The 20,322-nt window shown below is 37.6% G+C and overlaps 1 protein-coding gene across 10 annotated transcripts in view; it reads right to left on the bottom strand.

Annotated features, from left to right (window-relative positions):
• Positions 1-12,514, bottom strand: part of phactr4a (phosphatase and actin regulator 4a) — a 36,934-nt gene extending 24,420 nt beyond the window's left edge. For 2 of the 10 annotated variants that reach the window (XM_012922791.5, XM_076878910.1), the window contains exon 1: positions 268-518. In XM_012922791.5, the coding sequence (XP_012778245.3) occupies positions 268-325 (58 nt within the window). In that variant the 5' untranslated portion in view covers positions 326-518. Of the gene's footprint in view, positions 1-267; positions 519-2,303; positions 2,446-2,719; positions 2,762-5,956; positions 5,976-6,099; positions 6,215-11,291; positions 11,436-12,167 lie in introns of those variants that run through there. The other 8 variants (XM_012922797.5, XM_012922799.5, XM_012922793.5 and 5 more) reach the window with 7 other exon arrangements.
• Positions 12,515-20,322: the final 7,808 nt, after the last annotated feature.

Raw genomic sequence — 20,322 nt, 5'->3', positions numbered from 1 at the left:
ATAAGGTTCCACTCGGAGATGAGTGCAGACAGAGAGAGTTTTGTGTGGCTTGCACATTTCACAATCGCCACATTCCATCTGCATGCATACTTCTACACCTGTCTGTGCCTGCTGCCTTTTAGTTTCTCTCTGCTTTGAAGACACCTGTTTCTGTATACTCCATCCAACATGATATCCTCTGGCTGCCAGATTTGTTCCTCAGTTAAAACTAGTCAAAGGTATGTTCATGACAGCTGTTAAGTGCTGAGCGTCTGGCCTTGGACTCACCCGTGTTGTGTTGGGCTTGTTGCTGGGCCACAGTTTCGCTGCTAGCACTGTGTCCCATACTATGGCTTCTGTCCCTCCTGGGCTGCCAGGCGCTGCCTCTCCTGAGGCCAGCGGCAGCAGAAGTAAGACTAAAGCCACCTCGCTCTCCTCCAAACAGACAGAGCTCCTGTAACTCAACACTGTCTTGACTGCTCACTTGCGTCGTTCAGTCTCTACAGTCTTTGCCCTCCCTTCAGCTTATGTTATTTCTCTCTCACACCCTCCCTCCCTCCTTCTCTCTCACTTTAAAACACAAACACACTCACTCAGTTCTTTGGTCCCTCCCTTCTTGGAGCACTGACTTCATAAATAAGGTACACCAATAAGATAATCCAGCAGTCTGGAGTGCCTTTCATTCCTTAGAACTGATTTTTTGAGGGCAAAGTTCGAAGCAGGAGATCTCTGAAGCTTGGCCGGATCAGACATCAAGGATAGAGGGATTTCAAACGCAATGGGACCACCCACTTCTACCAATTTACAGAGTGACAAAACATTACTGCCTTAAGGGCAAGGGGGCGGGATCTGCAGGGTGAGGTAACTTGAGAAGTGGAAGGTGAGCTGAGCCAAGGTGGAGCTCAGTGGCAGAGCAGAGGAAATGGCACAGTGCAGGTGTCCAGTAACTCCCTGTGGATTGTCCGTTAAAGCAATGATGTGAAACTCCGCTTCACACCAATAGCTCCCTAGTGCAAATGTTTTTGTTTCAAATTAATCAAAGCTGGTTACAGGGGAAAAAAAACAGCCCAATGTAGAGTTCGCACTTGCTTCTTACTTAATATGCTACACCTCTTATTAAAATCCAGTAAATGCTGTCTAAGGACATTACTCTCACATCTGTCCTCATAAGTGCCAGATGGGGAAGCATGACTGAATTACACATTGTGTGAGAGTTAGTAGAGTTCCCTCTTTCAAGCCGACAGATAAACATTACAAAAAAAGCATGTTCATTTTTTCTACTGTGACTCAGAAACAGTTTAGTTGGCAGAAGTCGTTCGAAGTCTACTCAAAGAACAGAGGAGTCTACTGTAACAACATGTTCATGATTTTAAAAACCCAAACATAATGTTAAAGGATTGAGGATAGGGAGATAAGAAAAGTTAAAACAGCACTGGAATAATAGCATGCTACTTCCATTGTACTGTATATAGCAAGCTTAAACTTGAGGTTTTTCAAGAAATATTTAAAGTGAAGAGGAGCGAGAGAACAATCCGTATGTTTAAAGGACATAAAAACTCCAAAAGAAGCTGACTTCAAAATGTGGCCCACACGGTAGCGCCCTCTACAGTCAAAATGCAGCAACACAACTGACGCAGGAATGCGTGGAATGCACAAACACAAGTGGGCTTATTGGTACAAGGACAGTAGTTAGCACAACAATCCTTGAAATCCTAACAAAACAAACAGGATGATAACACCTTTGGCAATTACTGTAGAGTACTATCATGGTACTTAAATACTTCCTACTCTTTCAGAAGCACAGTGGCAGATGGAGACAAGCACTTTGGGTTTTCAAGCAGCTTGAAAATTGTGAAAATATTAACTCAATTACTCAAAAGAAAAACCCACACTGCTGTCACAATGACAACCCCAAAACACAAACATGTAGAATGATTCATCATGATGAAAGAGCTCTGCGATCGAAACATAAAAACATGTGAGCCTGTCAGTTTCTCAATAGCATCACTTTTAGAGCAGACCTGAGGAGGAAGTGCAGTTTATTTTTACTGCTTGGCCACAGTGCCAGGCAGGGATGAGTAGATCGAGCTTCCTTAATCTTCTCCACCATGGCCCAGTTATCTGGGCCATACATACAGCTATGCTCTGCCCTATTGTGGCACTTCAATGAATTAAAGTAATATGAGATTAATTCTTAGAATATGGCCACAAATGTTCTAAAACTTAAACACAAGATATACTGAAAGTACAGAAAACACATTCTTGTTTGAAGGAAGGTAAACAGCGTTTACCATCAACGTGATAGACAAAAAAAGTTTACTCACAACTATATTCAGACTGCACAGCCATCCCAGCTATGTTTTCACAGATGAATAACGATTCAGTCTAGAACAAAAGATCCTCAGGGCTAAATGAATGGGATGGTGATACTAAGACGTCTACAGGGTGAAACGATCAGTAGTGAAAATAGACACAAGGCCACACTGCAGTGAGTGAAACCAGCAGCTCGACTCACCTACGGGTGTGTCTTCTGGGTATGAGCCAATCAGATAGCTGTACTGATAAATGGAGCTATGCGTCACAAGGACAGTCCCTATATGGGCATCCTCATATTATCAGATGGCATTTCTGTTAAACTACAGAAGCTTCTCTTTGTGTTTGTTGTAAACCTTTTCCACACAAATTAATCTAGTCAAACAAATAAAATATTTAATCGTAACATAAAATTTGGTTTTCTTACCATGATTTTCCATCACTGTGCAAACTCAGCAGTCAGCAGCTCCTGAAACAAGTATTAAGCATTTAATATTCATTTTAAACAAGTATAACAGATTTATTTGTTATAAGATGTTCCAGTTACTTCTTTCACAAACATTAAAAATATGTTAGACTTTATAACTTTTATTTCTTGTTTAAAATGTTTTAAGAGATTCAGAAAAAAACTAAAATGAAACAATATCCTATTTGTTGAAATATCAATCCCCAAAACAAATAAAACCATTGTTTAGTGGGGGGGTGGGGGGGGGGGTGGGCAAACAGACAAAAAAAAAACAAAAAAACAAAAAACAAAAACCAAAACACCAAGGTGAGAGCAGTCAGTGAAACCGCCACATGTTTGCTCGTATAGATTAGATCAGGGGTAGGCAACTCCAGGCCTCAAGTGCCGGTGTCCTGCAGGTTTTAGACATCACCCTGTGTCAACACACCTGAATCAAATCATTAGTTAATTCCCAGGCCTCTGGAGAACTTCAAGATATGTTGAGGAGGTAATTTAGCCATTTGAGTCGGCTGTGTTGTGATCAAGGACACATCTAAAACCTGCAGGACACCGGCACTCGAGGGCTGGAGTTGCCTACCCCTGGATTAGATGTTCTCTGCAGCTAATGGGGAGAACACTGAAGCTAAACAAAAGCTCTCCTTTTAGCCAAGACAACATAGGGCATTAATTAGCTCAAACACTGACTTCAGATCAATTCTAAAAGCCTAAAAGGCACAAAAAAAGTCACCATTAAGAGAGTATCAGGCAGTTGTAGTGTTGCAGAGAAAGGGAGTGCACACTCTCCCAGGAACTAAGGCACATATATAAAAAATTAAAATGCTCACTAAATAGTCTTTGACATAAAATGCTTTTCTTTCTCCGTTGCTGAGAAGTTATCTGGAATTCTTTACTTCACATAAGCACTTTGAGATAACCAAGCAAAAACTGTTACTGTGTGACAGAGTGAGACACTGAGTTCATAATCTCAAGTATAATTTAAGAAGGCATACTGGGGCAGTTTTCAAAATGCAATGCAACTGATGCCATATAACTTCAAAGTTTTACATGTAAAACAAAGGGTGTAATAAAAACAATCACTAACATTTTCAATCATGAGGACCACCGGAGACAATCCAACCATAAAGCTGAAAGCATACAAGCATTTATAAATCGTTCTGTTTAAGAGGAAGCTGATGAAGTGCCAACTAAAAGTTACATAAGGTATAAGATTACTGCAATAACACTTGAGCTGTGAGTATAGTCTGAAAAACTAATGACATCATTGCAGACATCACTACAGCATACTGCCATAATAGGAGCAAATGTATACAGCCTGACCAATGTGAGATTTGTAAGACCGATCATAATACTGATACTTTGTGATTTAAAAATGGTATATTCTGATATCTCGTGCCATGTTTTTTGGTCTTTTTTTTTTTTTTAAAACGTCATACAAAATACAAACAGGTGTCCCAACATTTGTTGTCATTTCTTTACATTCTACCAAAGTCTGTTCATTTGTGGTCCCAGCAAGCTATTTATTTTTCTACACTGTCCAACTGCAATTCCAAACAATAAAATGCACTTATGCTCCTTATTTATCCCTAAAGGCAGATATGAAATTCCTACAGAAATACAACAGCAGCTAAACACAGTAATCAACTCACAAAAAACTAAATAGCTTAATAAAAGTGGCAAGCTGAACTACTCCAACCTGAAAGACCCTAATGAAATACAACAACTACAATTCTGTAAAAGAAAGCAGCTGAATAAGTTCTAAAAAATAAATATATTTTAAATGTAAATAAAGTTTAAAAAGCTGAATATATTTTTAATGCTCTCTAAAGTATAATAGCTACAAAATAAATCAGAATAAAAATAGCTTGCTAAATGTAGCCGAAAGCTAAATGTGTAGTTAATCCGTATCAGTGTTTGTTCTGACAGCAAATTTTGATTTTGTTTTAGTGGCAGTCTTTTGACTAAAACGTCATTTTGTGTTAGTCCTATTTTAGGCATTGTAACCCTTTTAGATTGAGCCCCGTTTTAATTTGGCTAAAAATCATACCATTATCACAGTTGAGTAAAATATAAAGTGTTTGTCGTGTTTTTACCGGTAAAAGTTGTGCCACATGGCTTATAAAGTGTCTTATTTTCCTTGATATCAAATGTGAATGTGTCCATATGTCCACTCTTCTCTTCCTGTTTTCTTATGAAGACAGAGAGCATGGGAGCTTCTCCCCCCCTCCCATCCTGTTTTTGTCACAGACACGTCAAATTGCAAGCCTAACCTTGCTGCACAAGGAGGTTAATTCTGATTGGCTCACTTCCAAACCTGGCCCGCCTCTCTACACAACTTAAATCCAATTGGAGCTTGTTTCACTAGACCATTTTCCTCTTGAATTTATTTAGTCATCGTCTTGCTTTCTTCAGAAAAGAAAGGGATGTTGACGAAAACTATGCCTATATACAGACCTATATACAGTTCACTTGTTAAGCTGGCCTGTCGGGTGAAGCATGTTATGCCAATATGCATTTTCACAAAAATCTTCCGGAGGTTTATTTAAACCCTGTATGAGTTACCACAAAAATGTATCTGTGCAAAAAATGTGAACAAGGTCTACTTAAATCTCATTAACACCAAACTATCAAACAGCCGACTAAATATTATAGGATCATTGTTCAGACTCACACTGAACATTAAGTCTTAAAAAAATATATATAAATATCTTCTGTTTTTTTGACATTTCTCGTTAATGTTCAAACATGGCTGACACATCATAATTCAAAATCAAAAAGTAATTAAACTGCTTTCAAGGGACTAATGGCAGCATCGTCGTCCCCAGGCTAGCAAATCACTGTTCTTAATGTCATGTTGCTTTAAGACCAAGCAGCTGGGTGGATTGGTGACTGATCATAGTTAAGTTCCAGATGACAAGGTCAAACAAGCAGCTGACATTGACAAACTGACAGTGTGTGTTTTCTCTCCCAGGGAGCATCACAGGAGCTATTCACAGCATTGCTCCACTTGCCAGTTGGTCAGAAACAGTGGGTGCGGCTACATGGTGACATCAACAGAGGTGGGTCCTAACAGCAGTATCATGCTGCACTTTGGAATGTCAAAAGTCTCCTGCGAACAAACTGGTATAACCCCGCCCGTGTGACTGAACAATGTGTACATTACAAAATAAAAGAGTGAGTGTAGGTAGGCGAGAATTAGACCTTTTCTTTACTTTTCTTTTGATGAAGCACAGGATGTTCTATGTGAATTCAGCTGCAGTCATGATGAAGAAAATGCACAATAAGCCAATAATTGTTATCTGTATGAGATTTGTATTTTAAAATGCCATTATGAGTCAACTTACTTTGACTGAAGGTCATTGATTATCAATAAAATGCTCCCCCAGAAACAGCGACCTTGAAGTTTTTCCTTTTCTGACTTCTGGTTCCAATGGGGAAAACCTCAGCAGCAAAATGATCCTGTCAAGTATACAAACATTCAGGAACATAAGGCAAGACACAAAAAGTGAACTTCCTTGTAGATGAGCTGCTTTGAAAACCTGCTGAGTAAGCAGTTTATGAGATACAGTTTTAGTTTGTGCCATTTCCTTGGACTGTAGCAGAGATCCCCCCCCAAACACCACTGATGAAAAAAGGAAAACAAGTTGCTCATTTACGATAAAACACTCATTACCTCACACTGAAACAAGAGCACCAACTCCGCTTTTGAACTTTGAGTTTGAGTTCAGCAACTGTCCAACCCCTCTGCCTCAACCATTTTGGTTCAGTCCAACTGGTTTGACAAGTCTTGGCCTACATGCTCAACAGCTGTAGCTGCGCTGTACTTCACTTCAGCTATTCCACTTCTCTTAAGCATATGTTTACTTAAACATGTAACTCCTAGGTATTCCCCAAAATGCCAAACATCCGCAACAGTGCACTAACTCAAAACACTGACATCCACTATATAAATAGATGCACACTGTTAATAGTAAGAATGCGTGCAAATGGCATGTAAAAATAGGTCCTGCTTGCCTAATGATAATATTTTTATAATTACTAATAAATCTGTTCAATCTGACCCAATACCGATGCATAGTTTTATTACTTTCTTCCTGATAAGCAATAATAAATAGATAAAGGCTTATTTCCAACTGATGAGTAAAGAAAGAAACTGATACACAGTTACACTCACAAATAATTCACTAGATCAAGTTCAGCACTAGGGCTGAACGATATATCGCATTTGCGATAATATCGCGACATGATCAAGTGCAATTTTCTAACCGCAAAGGCTGCGATTATACTCTGGACATGTCCAAATTCATGGGCTGCATCCTCCTGAGGCCGCATTTGTAGACCGATTACATCACAGCGACGTGCCGAAGGCTGTCCAAATTACTACCATATCCCAGAATTCATAGCGCGGCCCAGCCAAACTCCAGTTTCCAGCAATGGCGGCCGCTACTAAGTTTTAAAATTACTCATACTAATCTTTCTGGGTCACAAAATAAACTTTTAACATATTTTCAGGCGAGAAAGTAGTTGTGTAAACATCAAATATCTGCTCGGTTTATCAAGATATCCCATATTTGCAAAAGTGCTTCGACGTTTTCAGAGGCGTCTGCTACCCACCAGCTCGACAGCTAGCCGGGAGCTCGAGGGTTACTGATGCGGCCGAGAACGGCACAACTCCCGGCACATCATTTTCAGATCACTGCTCGGGTTTCGCTGCTCGGGTTAAACGTAATATATAAGTCACTTAGACAACCTAAAAATGTTATTGTTGGGCTTTTTTCAGTGTTTTGTTTGTTCGTGAGTAAATCGGTTTGGCTGAGATTAAAGTTATTAGATTAGATAAAATAAAACTTTATTAATCCCCCGGGTGGGTTCCTCCTTGGTTTTCACACAGCTGACTAAACGTCAAACAGAAAACTTATTAAACAGAAGTATGAGACAGTCGAGAATTTACACCAGTGTCTGGTTATATTTTAGATAGCAAGAAGCAGACGGCCGAGTATATTAAACTCCACCGAGACAGCGGTGACGCTAATCAGAAGGCTAGACCGTCCAATTTCACGCCTTTAAATTTTAAAGGCGTGTTTGTGTGTGTGTTTATACAATTGCTATTATGTTTGCACTTTATGTGTAATGTTACTGACTGCAGAGATCAGTAAGATGTGTGTATTTTTTATTTATTAGTTTTATTTATTTAATATTATTTTTTAATTGAATGACTGTCTAGTAGTTCACAGATGTCGAAAAACTGAGTGTGGTAAAGCCACTGATTTTTTTTAATGTATATTTCTGCAATCTGCACATTGTACTGACTTTCATTTTAATGTTTACACCAGGGTTCCTTGTCAGCACTTTATGCTCAGATGTTTGTAAGCTAAAAATAAACTATTGTGTATGTTCAAATATACTGTTGTGATTGAAGAAGTTAAATAAAAATGTCAGTCATCAATTCATGCATCACCTCATGTCATCATAACAGAGGTCTGTCTTCCAGGAAAGAACAGTTTAAAATTAATGTAATATAGTATTGGCCATACTATATGATGTATTGCTTGTCTTTGTTTAATAATACAGAAGACAAAGACCTTAAAAAATAATCGCATATCGCATCGCAATCGCAATATTGGGGCAAAAAAATCGCAATTAGATTATTTTCCATAATCGTTCAGCCCTATTCAGCACCATTGCAACCCAATTCTGCTCTCAAATATCCTCTGAGCACTGGTGCCGGCTGGCAGCACAGCAAACACAGAGGTGAGTTAATGTGCACCAGTTTATGTGCATGTACAAGAGTGTGAAAACCAGAACAGCTGAGCCAGTGGACTGAGGCCTTGGGACACCACGTGAACATGTGCAAACACACGCACACAATCCTGTCACTGCTTTACAGAACAACCAAAGGTTGAATAGGTGATAGCCCAGCCTCTGATTTACCTTGGTTTTCAGTTAGTGCTTCCATGTTAGCTCTGTGACTTAAACCCACATCACACAACTTAAACAGCAGCTAGATTTTCAGGTCTGGTAATAGGAATAAAGTTATGTCCTCACATTTCTGTGAAAAGCAGATTTTTTCTGAAGCATGGTATTCAAAAAATCTTGTATTTAAATCTGGGGGATAATGCCACAAAAGTATTATAGTCGCATGACTTTCAGGGGGAGAAAAAAAGCGTTTTGAAACTATTTTTGTGGAAAAGTCAGCAGACTTTAAAATCAGGTTTCATTGAAAAACATTTTTACTGGTGATTCTGTATATGCAGTTTTTATATTCCAGTGACCAGTGAAGTTAATTTAGATAATACTGTGTACAGCCCTTACCAAGATAGTTAGTGTTAAGTGGTATGCTAGAGCTACCTAATCTCAAGTGCGATATGAATTTTTTTTGAAACATTTTAATCGAGGATAAAGTAAAGAGAGCAGAAACAACAAAACAACATGTGACCAAAACCAGAGCTGTGACGTGGCGACATGGCTCAGGCCTCTCCAGGTAATGATAACATGTTAATTAAGGCTAACAATTATTTTTACCTGAGAACAAAAACATTTGTGGAACAAAACCTGAAAGGAGTTTATTTTAAAGCCATACTTCACTGCTACTCTGTGGAAACATTACAACTACCAAAAAGTGGCAGTTCAACTAAGGAAAAGAAAAATATACAGATTGTTAAATACTTCATCTACAATATTTAGCCCAAATATTACACTCTGTTAATAGATCCTAAGAGTAGATAATTTACTTATAAATAATAAAGTTTAAGTAGAAAAGTAAGTGTACTTTTTATTTGCAGTAGCAATTCATTAGCATGGCATTTATTTAGCAACACAGACAGACATTTTGCTAATGCCAGGTGCCAATGAAAATGTAATTATACAAAAAAAAAAATCCATGTGAAGCAAAAATGTAACTTTAGGGTTCTGAGTTTGTTTGTTTTTAAACATTTATTTTGGAGCAAATTTGTAGAACTTTCACAGTTTTCCATCAGATGTGACTACACAAGTAATTTTATGGAGCTTCTTTGTGCCAATTAGTCATAAATTTTGAAGGACTTTTCCTTCATAACAGACGTTTCAAGCATCCTCCAAAGACATGCCGGACAGACCCATTTGAAAATTTCTTTGGAAACAAGCTTCAAAATAACTGCAGAAAACAATGACCTGAAGGCCTCACAAAGATGGTTGCTGAGTGGAAAAGTTTGATTCTGGAAGGATTGTGTTTATACTTTGAAGGAACCATTGAAATATATCATATCAAATGTATCGTAACAAAATATTATTGTCCTCTTGTTTACTGTAGTTTTTAATCTCCAAACACCTGAAATGATCTCAAATTCAGCAAAAATTTCCACTTTTGTCTTTTTGGGGTTTTTTTGTTTTTTTTAATGTGTTTTAGGCAAGAGCATGACCTTTTTTTCAATGTGTCAATTATCCTTCTTCAACAAAAAAAGATTACTCCTTGAGCCACTTAGACTTTTATCTAATTTGGTTGTCACTTTTCATAAAATGCACATCATGAGACTCTCACAGCTCCACACACCCAATCCACAGTGATTACTCTCATGAATTTAAACCAGGTCCAAGAATTTTCCTTAAAAATAAAGTTAGCACTTCAAGCTGTCAACATACTTTGTTAAATGTCGACCTGACTCTGATTTAATGGAACTAAAGCAATGTTTAATGATGGCAGATTATGTTAAAAACTTGCAAACCATTGCATAATGAAATATGTTTTTTTGAATCATTTCTTTTAAATGTCATTTCATGTTTTTGTTAGCACTTTTAGTAATGCGAGATTCCTTCGAAAAGTCTATCTTTAGCTGAAATGCTGCGGTTGTACTGCACTGGCAGTTCGTAAAGTTTTATTTTTTATTTTTCCCCCTCACACAATCGTGTTTGTTCACTGTAAGCTCCCAATTAGCTCACTCTCAGCTCATGGAAAAAGGGTCAGGGTTGTGCAGAGCTGAGAGGTGCACAATCAGCCATTGTGCTGCCTTTATTGTGCAGGCCTGGCGATCACTAAATGAAGCTATGAGTAACTGCGTAGCTCTCAGTGAAACACTTTCATCATGGTGCCACATGCATTCGAATTTAAGTCCCACAGCTCCACAACATTAAAATAATCACATTTGAGCTATTTATATCCCACTAACCCTTATGTGCAACTGTTTACAAAACTAGCCTGTTTTACACTTGCACGCAATTTTTTAAGGCTCGACAATATCTCTCACAGCATGAGAAAAAAATATATAAAGCTTTTTTATATATATTTTCATATATATATTCTCTAGCTTTTTCTTGCTCTGCATTAATTACAAGAAGGTGGGGAGAGGGCAAAATTAAAAAGGGATTACAGTTCTATAAAGCCAACTTTTAAAATTTAGTGACAAATTCAACTGTGACAAAACTGATAGTTGATTATCTGCCAAAAGATCAATCATGGCAAACAATTAGGTGGTTATCCCTTTTCCCACCATTTGAAAAATATGTACCTTCAAAAAGCCCTATCCTATAAAGTCTCTCAACGTCACTTCATAGTGTTACATACCTTTAGGTAGTCTGACTTTTATGGAATTTTTCTCGTATGCTTGTTCAGTGAGTGTGGTCCTGGTCAAATGCAAAAAACCACAACATCCATCTGAATGCATATCCCAACAACAGGACAATGCACAGCTGCCTGTCTAGCACAAAAACAAACTGTGGCTCCTACAGGGCGTATTACTGTTTTCAAACAGGTCTAAAGGCACCGGGTGCCTGTCAAGGCATGTAGACCGATATGTGAATGGAATGCACTTCTCTGGAAATCAAATGGCCTAGACCAACAGGGCCCATTTCGACATTAGTATAATGCGATGTAATAACTCAGAACGCTTGATCTTCTTTCTTAAGATCTCTTTTAAGTTATTCAAAAGTAAGGCAAAAAAAAAAAATACAAAAAACACAGGATATGCTAATTGTGTAGTAGTTGCTGTCTGCACTGAGAACGACATGTAAGAAGCATTGAAAGAAACTATTAGAAGGTTATTTTCAGCTATTTGGCATCGCCCTAGCCAACGTTACGTGTACAGTAAAGGCCAGGCAGGTACAGGAAACTACATAACAGAAGCTAATTGGGGGAAAGGTCCTGTGAAACTATTTCGATACACATTCCTTTACGTTGTTTTCTGTCTTCCATTTCATTTTCTCTTTCCACCCTGAGCAACCAAAAGTTGGGTATGTTCCCATGAAACAGAAACGTATCACAGCAGCACCTGTACAAAAGCTAATCCCTGGCTGCTGCTAACTAAAGTTAAGTAAGAGCCAGCAACAGGTGGTTACTGTCCTCCTACTGTAGCATTAGCTTTGCTAGCTAATGTAAATTAGCTTACAGTTGTTGCTCAAGCTCCTAAAGACCGATACAATGTGTTGTACAACGGTGACTCACCTTTTCCCGTACTCGGTCAGCCTAGGTGGTATTTATCCAAAAGGCTGGTGATTTTTCCGTTTTTGTTCTGTTTGATTGAACCCTTCTTACTTTTGACACTTGTCGCTGTTGTCCATCACAGGGGAGAGAGCAAGGCGGAACTAGCTCCAGTAAGTACCTTTGCAACCAACCCGAGACCCAAAACTAATTTTCGCTCCAAAACACATGCGGCAAGAAAGCATCGCCTGAATTTAACTCCAAGTGCTAAGATATGCCGAATAATACTTTTGAAAGTTCTTTGCTAAGACTTTGCTGCCAAAAGGTGTTGAACGTAAACTCGCAAGGGAGATTAAATACTGTCGCGCATGCGCAATTCTTCAAAGGGTGCTCGCTCCCCCACAGAGAGAAAAAAAAGCCAGACGCAAACCTCAGAAACCACGTGATTTTTCGGGGCTGGTTTGGTCAGTTTTGTGGAGAAAGTTGAAAAAGTGTGGTTCAGGTTTAGGAACTGAAACGCTTTCACTACAAAATAACCCCATAGATAAGAAAACATATATATATATATGTTTTCATATATATATATATATATGTTTTCTAATAATTAAAGAATAAATAATACAATACAAGAATAACGGTAGTTTTTATTTATATAACTGCCTTGAATATGCGTAATTTTAAAATCCTTAAATACTTGCCTGTGAATTATTGAAATTGGTGAAACTGAAAATTAAGCATATGTTATATTTTCTGGACACCCTTTAAATACCTGGGATCAAAAGTATTTGCACACCTAGCCACTATATATTTATTTACCTTCTATATCAGAATATTTCATATGTTGTTTTAACATTAGGTTAATCATAATGTCCACACGTGGCTCAGAGTTGATTGAGAAGTGAAGAGGCACTCAAAAAGTATTAAAGAAGATAATAATACTCAAAAAAGCACAACTCTTATGAGAGACATACCAGAGTTGGCTGGTTTGCTCAGATTAGCAAGTGGGTTTAGTTAAATAAAAATGTAAGAAGGTTAAGTCATGATTATTGATATACAGCATGGCCCAGCTACTCCTTTACCGAGTCCCCTGGTATTAATCTGACTGAAACTGCTGAAAAACAAACAGGCACTGGGTGCCTATTACAAGCAAGAGCTGAAGCTAGCAGTGGTAGCAGTGTCTCTGGGAGAACAACAAGGGGAAGGTAAGTTATGCAGTGCTGTGCAAAAGTCTTGAGCTACACCTCATTTCTTTGCATTCTTTCAAGACAATGGGAAATGGGTGCATCAATCTACTGAAACATGTGCAAACATAAATGTATAGACACAACAATGAAATGAAAATGAGTTAAAGGACTAAACTTATGAGTGAAAGAGCATCCAGTGTCCAAAGAAAATCTGTGAAAGGCTTTTTGAAAGCCTTTATATCTATTGCTCAAGACCACTTAAAAACAGTTTGGCTCCTTGAAAACAAAAGAAAAAAAGAAATGTACATTTACAACTATCTAATGATAATTTTGCTGTAACAACATGTATATTACTGATTACTTTGTGAATCACTTAACTTCTGTGCCACATACAGTAAGTTAAGATTGCACATTTTTCAATACTAGCAATTTTTCCAGTTGCTTTGATACAATACAGATGAAGCAAAGATCAAATTTTCATTGAACAGCTTTTACTGTAGAGGTTAGAATGCACCACAGGTATTAAAGGTACTGTGCTGCAGTGGTTTGAATCATATCTTTTAATCTATCTACCAATACATTCATGCAAATGGGGAGTCTACTTTACACACTAAAATTAATTATGGAGTTTCACAGGGTTCTGTGCTGGGACCCATTCTATTGACATTATACATACTTCCCTTTGGCAATATTATATATTTTTATTCGTTTGCAGATCATACCCAGCTTTATTTTTCTATGAAGCCAGATCACAACCACCAATTAGTTGCACTTAAGTTAAAGACATAAAGGTCTGGATGACCACCAATGATAAAAAAAAAAAACAACAACAAAAAACTATCTTTAACTTTTTAGTATTACTTTTTATGTTTTTTTGTAAAAAAAAAAAAAAACTTCTAGGCTGTATTATTATTATTCAGTATTATCAGGTTGTTCTAAAATCTCCCTTATAGATCAGCCTTCAGCTGATCTATAATTCTCATAAGACACACATTATTCAGTAAGATGATGAATAGAATAGACTCTGCCCTTTGATCTTTTAGGAACCAAATCTGCATATCAGTATCATGCATATTTCATTTGAAAAAGTGCATTAAAAAAACTCCACAATCAGAAGAAGTCTTTTTGATTGTTTAACAACATATTTTTATTTCATTTATCAAAACAGCATTTTTTGGCTTGTTGACTGTCATGGTCCCACGGTGCTCCCATGCTGTCTGCTCCAGGTTTGTTTTCTTTCTGTCTCTCTCCCTTGGTTTTCTCTTTCTCCTCTTTCTCTTTCTGTGCCCATTTGTTGGGGTTTGTGTTCATGGATGGGACTTATCGTGGGTTGCTTCCTCTGGCCAAACACACCTGTGACAGTCAACTACCTGTTCTTGATTATCCCATGAAGCAGACTCATTCTTCACTGGGTTGTTAAACTACTCTGTTAAACCTTGGCACTTGCTTTCCTGTGTGCTTTGCGCTGACTCTGACATCTCTTGATTCTGACTGTGTGTTTCCTGTGTGCATAGATGCCAGGATTTTCCTCCCTGGTGTGTAGTGAGCCAAGACCCTGAGTTTGAGAGAGAGAGGGAGTGTTACCTGTAAAGTAAGAGTGGTGGAGGTCAGTTAAGGTCCATCCATATGTGATGTGTGCGGGTAAGCAATAGTGTGAAGATGTAAATGATGATGTGCGTAGGTGTGTTGTTAGCTTGTAGAGGACTTTATGAAGAGATATGTAAGGTAACATGAAGTGATGTTAGAAATGTGATATTTATCTCTGTTTTTTCACAGAGAGTAATTGAGCTCACACAGAAATACATACCGTACAGTCACACATGCAGACTGTTTTTATATATTTTGTTATAAAATGTGTAGTTATGTGTTATGCAAAGGGCTCAGGAGGTAGAGCGATGCATCCACTAATTAGAAGGCTGGCGCTTCAATCCCTGGCTGCTCCAGTCTGTATGCCAACGTATCTTTAGGCAAGGTACTGAACCCTGACTTGCTCCCGATGTCATTCATTGATATAAATAGGTATCCCAAAGCTTCTAAAAAAGAAACCCAAATTAAGCCATATCATAGAGGACTGGTCTTATTTAGCAAAAGATGTGCAACAGTTTTCTAAAGCTGTAGGATTCTAAAAGTGAGGGATGATACACCCTCTTCTATTGATTTTTCCTCTTGTCCAGGTCTCAAATTACAAAAAAAGTCTCAAAAGAGGTTTGCAAGGCGTAACCTTTAACTTCTACCTCTCTTTTGATGTGCTGGTATCTGAAATTGGGTCATTCACCTCAGACAGATTTGTAAAATCCACTCATTCTTGTCTTATTCCAGCTTTTATTTCTTGTGGATTTGACTACTGTAATTCTCTTTACTCTGACATCAGTCTTCAGTCATCGCATGCTACAATTAATTCAATATTCTCCTGCCAGGCTCATAACATGTAGTAAAAGATTCAGCTGTATTATGAGGACTTTAGCTGTCATGCGCATTATGATGAAGTTACATCAGTCATATTAGCTCATGACTGGCTATCTGTTAGTTTTAGAACCAATTGTAAGATTTTATTGCTTGTTTTTAAAGCCCTACACAGTTAGGCTTCTCCATATGAGCCTGATCCCCACAGCAGATTTTCCAGCAAGGCCTTGTTAGTGTTTCCAAAGACTATCTGATCACTAAAGGTTATAGTTGCACTCAAGGGCAATGACTGTGGGATTCCCGGTCTGAAGAGCTCAGGCAAGTAAACTCTCTCAGCTCTTTTAAATCTCTTTTTACACTTCTACAACCACTCTGACTCTAGTTTTAGAACTGGATGTCATTTTTCAAAAGTCTAGACACAAAACCTGTTCATTGTTCTAAAATTGCATTTTGTAGTCGTATTTTTAAGGAACACTTACAGAATCACTGAGACAATTCTTTAGATCACCTACACAAAAGGTAACAATAGCTTTTAGTTGTCCAGTTTTACAGCTGGTACTACAACCATTAAATATTGTAGTACCGTATGTGCGTTTCATCATGGTACTACTTGTAATGTCACTGTATTTCACAGATGTGGTGGACTCATGGAACAAATCTGATCTTCAGTGATGACCCCTGATATTCCCGTGACCACCAGGTCTTCCTCGTCCTGCTTGACAACCTGCATGCCTCCTGTTAGAGTATTGTTGTGTCACTCTGGAGATCCTTTATTTATTCCTGTATCACAAGGTCAAATCAACAACATCATCCAAAAGAAATTTGTATCAGTGGATCTCATTATCCAAAAAATGTGATGATTTGAACATAGAATATTATTCCTAAGTTTCCAACAAAGTACGCTATAGGAATGAAACAGTTACTTATGATTTTGAGAAATTGAAAGATCACTTTAAAGAAATGAACAGTCCATTTAAAAAAAAAAAAAAAAAAGGTCTGCTCACAGACCTGCTGTGTGAACACGAGCAGGAGCTGATGTTCGCCAGAAGGTGCAGGAGTGAAAAGTTTGAAGACTGTGATCTCTTCTGGTCATTTGCTGAACTACACAACACAAAGTGTATTTCTCTTGACTATAGACAACACACCAGTGGCAAATATTGTCTGCCCCCTACTGGCCTGCAAAAACCACTGTTACTTATATGAAATTACTGCTTAACTTATATTAAAAAAATACATATATATAAATTTGTTTCTAATGCCAAAAAAGAGGAAGGAAAAATACTGAAAAACTCACTTATCTAATTCCAGAACAGAGTTGGATATTCTTCACTTCACACACAAAAAGTTTCTTAAACAAGCAGAAAAGAAATATTTCCCTCATTCTGGAGGAAATGACTGTTTTCTCTCTTGTAATGATTACAGTAATCCAAGAACAAGGCAATGATGCCAAAGCTGATAGTGAAACAGTTCACTTCATGTATCTGATAAAATGTATGTGCCCTTTGTTTTCCTGTTGTTAGGAAGTAAACACCGCACACAGTGTTTCTGCCTGCTGTGAGAATAAGAGCTGCAGACATTCCCAGTCTGAAGCTGTTTTTCTCTTTTTTTTATTACTCTGCTGAACAGCTCGCTGTGTGAGGAGTTGCTGGTTTTGAAGGAAAACTCAGACAAAAGCAAGCCCTCCAGTGACCTTTGCATGGACCCATTCTCGTCTCAGTGCACCAGACAGACCCTCCCAACCGTCCTATTGCATTTAATTATAGCACACTTTTAAGTTTTGATCCCAAAGTGTTTTTGCTGGGTCACTGCTCAACGTCTGTCAGTATTTATAGTCACGCTGTTATTTTTAAATTCTGGGATGTTAAGATTCAAGGGAAATAGGAAGCATAGGACTTTGCTGTTAACAGCAACTTACTGAAAGCATGCAATGTGCTTTAGCGTGAAACTTAAAGCAACTAATTTTATCCTAAATACAACATAACCACTGATATCTGTGCACATTATTTGTTTTAGACCGTACTCACATAGCCTTTCAATTGTATTGGTGTCATTCTCACAATCACAAAATTCAAAAAGCCATCCATTTATTACCTTTGCTTGACAGTATGTCTATGACAGGAATAAATGAACAAACGTATACATACAGTTTATATATCCTAAATGATTGAAAAACCAAAACATGTAATTATATTTAAGTGTTGAAATGTATTTATGACACGTTCATTATATGTAATGGACTAACATTAAGTTTTTGACACTGTCTGGTCCAGACGCACTGAAATGCATCTGCTACATGAACTCTAGCTCAGTGTACTAATTCTGAGGTTGGTTACTCTGATCCCTTCAACTGAGGTACTCTTGGTCTTCTTTTTCCCTTTTTCTAATAGGATTTAATTAGATATAATGTATTTATCTCAAATTTGAGAATTGTTACATTAATTAATACTAAGTTACGATGCCTTACAGCAAAGGACAATGCGCACACACTGGACAGGTCGCCAGTGCATCACAACCTTACACAGCTAAGGGTTGCACGGCATATCAATCTTGCCTGATAAATAAATAATATAAAAGATGAATGCCTATATATATAGATAAACTAATAAATCCCCCTGACAGCTATTTAGGAAGCAATAGATTTCAGTGAAGCGACATATATATACTAATCAGTTAGGAACCATGCTTAGATTCTGGGGCCTTCATCCTATTTTTTATGCTTTGGCACCAAGTTACTTACTCACTGGTCTGTATAAAGCCATGTTGCAACTCTTGATTGGTCTATAAAAAGTCAGTGTGAACATTAACCAAAGCAGAACCACAGACCAGATCAACTAGCCCACACAAGTGAAACCCACATTACACCTAGTGTGTCAACAATACTCAAGGGTGTAGCCACAATTTCATCTTCCTTCTAGTTTGGCATCAACCACTATGATGTGCAGGTGCAAATGTTTTGTGGATGACACAGAAAGTCATATAGTCACATTTCCAGTGATCTAAATTTTTTTATCATTTGTCCAGGTAACCTTATTTTGTTCTTATAGTTTTCATAAATTAAATGTTTCCTTATTGACGGAAAAGACTGAGTGGGCGGGTCTTTCTGTGAAACTGCACCCTCATTGGAAAATGACGTGATTGGCAGCCAGTTTGTCAAATAGTGTGATTTGAAACTACAGAAAATTCTTCATTTAGAAAGTGAAATTACCAAAAATGACCAAGATTTTACAAAACAGACTTAATTTTTCCAGGCCTGGTCTTTTTGCAACTGCAGCTATTGCCATCTGGTGGCCTTCAGATATAACGCCAGCTTTTAAGTGCTTTCACATTGGCTTCATTTTTACATCCATGTTTTATATCTATAGCCTGATGTCAGAAACTAAGCAGGGTTGTGCCTGGTTACTGTTCAGATGGAATAGTGTGTGGTAATATAAATGTTTCCTTTTTTAAACTTAGTCCTATGATAGAAAAACTTGACTATTTATTAAGTAGTTTAGATAACTAGAATGTTATATAAAATAAAATAAAATATAAAATAAAGTGACTGAAAGACAGTGAAATAAGCATAAATTTAAATAAAATATCAAGTAATAATTTATATGTAACGTAAAATATTTAAAAACTGCAAAAGAAAAATCAGACTTTAAAAGTTTGTAAATGGTTAAAATGTATCTAAACAAAAATGTCGAAGCACAACAGAACCTACTGTTACACTGTGGGAGATGTGGAATGTTATTGGTGAGGTTTTTTGTTTTTTTTACAGTATTATGACAGTTTGTGTGGTTTTATAATTGTAATTCCAGAACTTGTGCACACACCACACCACATGAGCACAAAAGCACTAACACTGCTAATGTAACTTACATAAACCTTAGCATTCACAGAAGTGTCTTTGCACGCTCTGTTGGAAAACTGTCCCTACTCCAAGTGATTTCTCCCCTCTGGGTCATTACAGCATACCCTGCTTACATTTAAATGATATAAATAAAACCTAAACCCAGTCATTTTTTTCCCACAGTTATAGTGTAACTGTAGAACCACCAATGTCAAAACCTGCTATAGAGGTGTACCACTTTGATCTGGAATTGAGAAAGTTTGCTCTGTAACACTAGCTATTGGCACACACTCAGCTGAAGCGCTAACGTGATAATTTGTCACATCACGGGAGTGTTTTTCCACAAGGTGGATCGACTTTCATGTTGCATAATATCCATTCTTGTGTACATTTTGTCCCGAAAGAATCATTTTCCAATCAACGTTGTGATCTTGCATGGACCTCCCTTATATTATACTTAGAACCAGCAAACAAACAGAGGAAACCAGCTTCTTTGAACCCTGAAAAGATGAACTATAAATATGCTAGATAGTCTGACTGTTTTACATGGTGAATAGAACCTGCACAATGCATACTGTTTGATTAGTTACACCCATGTCTTCGAATCTATTATTAGACAGCAGGATTTTATTTCAGCTATTGTGCTTCTTTTTAAATGTTCATTTCCTGTGACAAATTTGAACAAACCCACCATAACTTCCCCTGACAAATGAGAGGGAAAAGCTCACTCACCTACCTGTCAGCTTTCTGAATACTGCAG

The sequence above is a fragment of the Maylandia zebra genome, linkage group LG22, assembly GCF_041146795.1.
Source record: "Maylandia zebra isolate NMK-2024a linkage group LG22, Mzebra_GT3a, whole genome shotgun sequence".
Lineage (NCBI taxonomy): Eukaryota > Metazoa > Chordata > Actinopteri > Cichliformes > Cichlidae > Maylandia > Maylandia zebra.
Note: the sequence above shows the minus strand (reverse complement) of the source record. Positions and strands in the feature narration are given on the sequence as shown.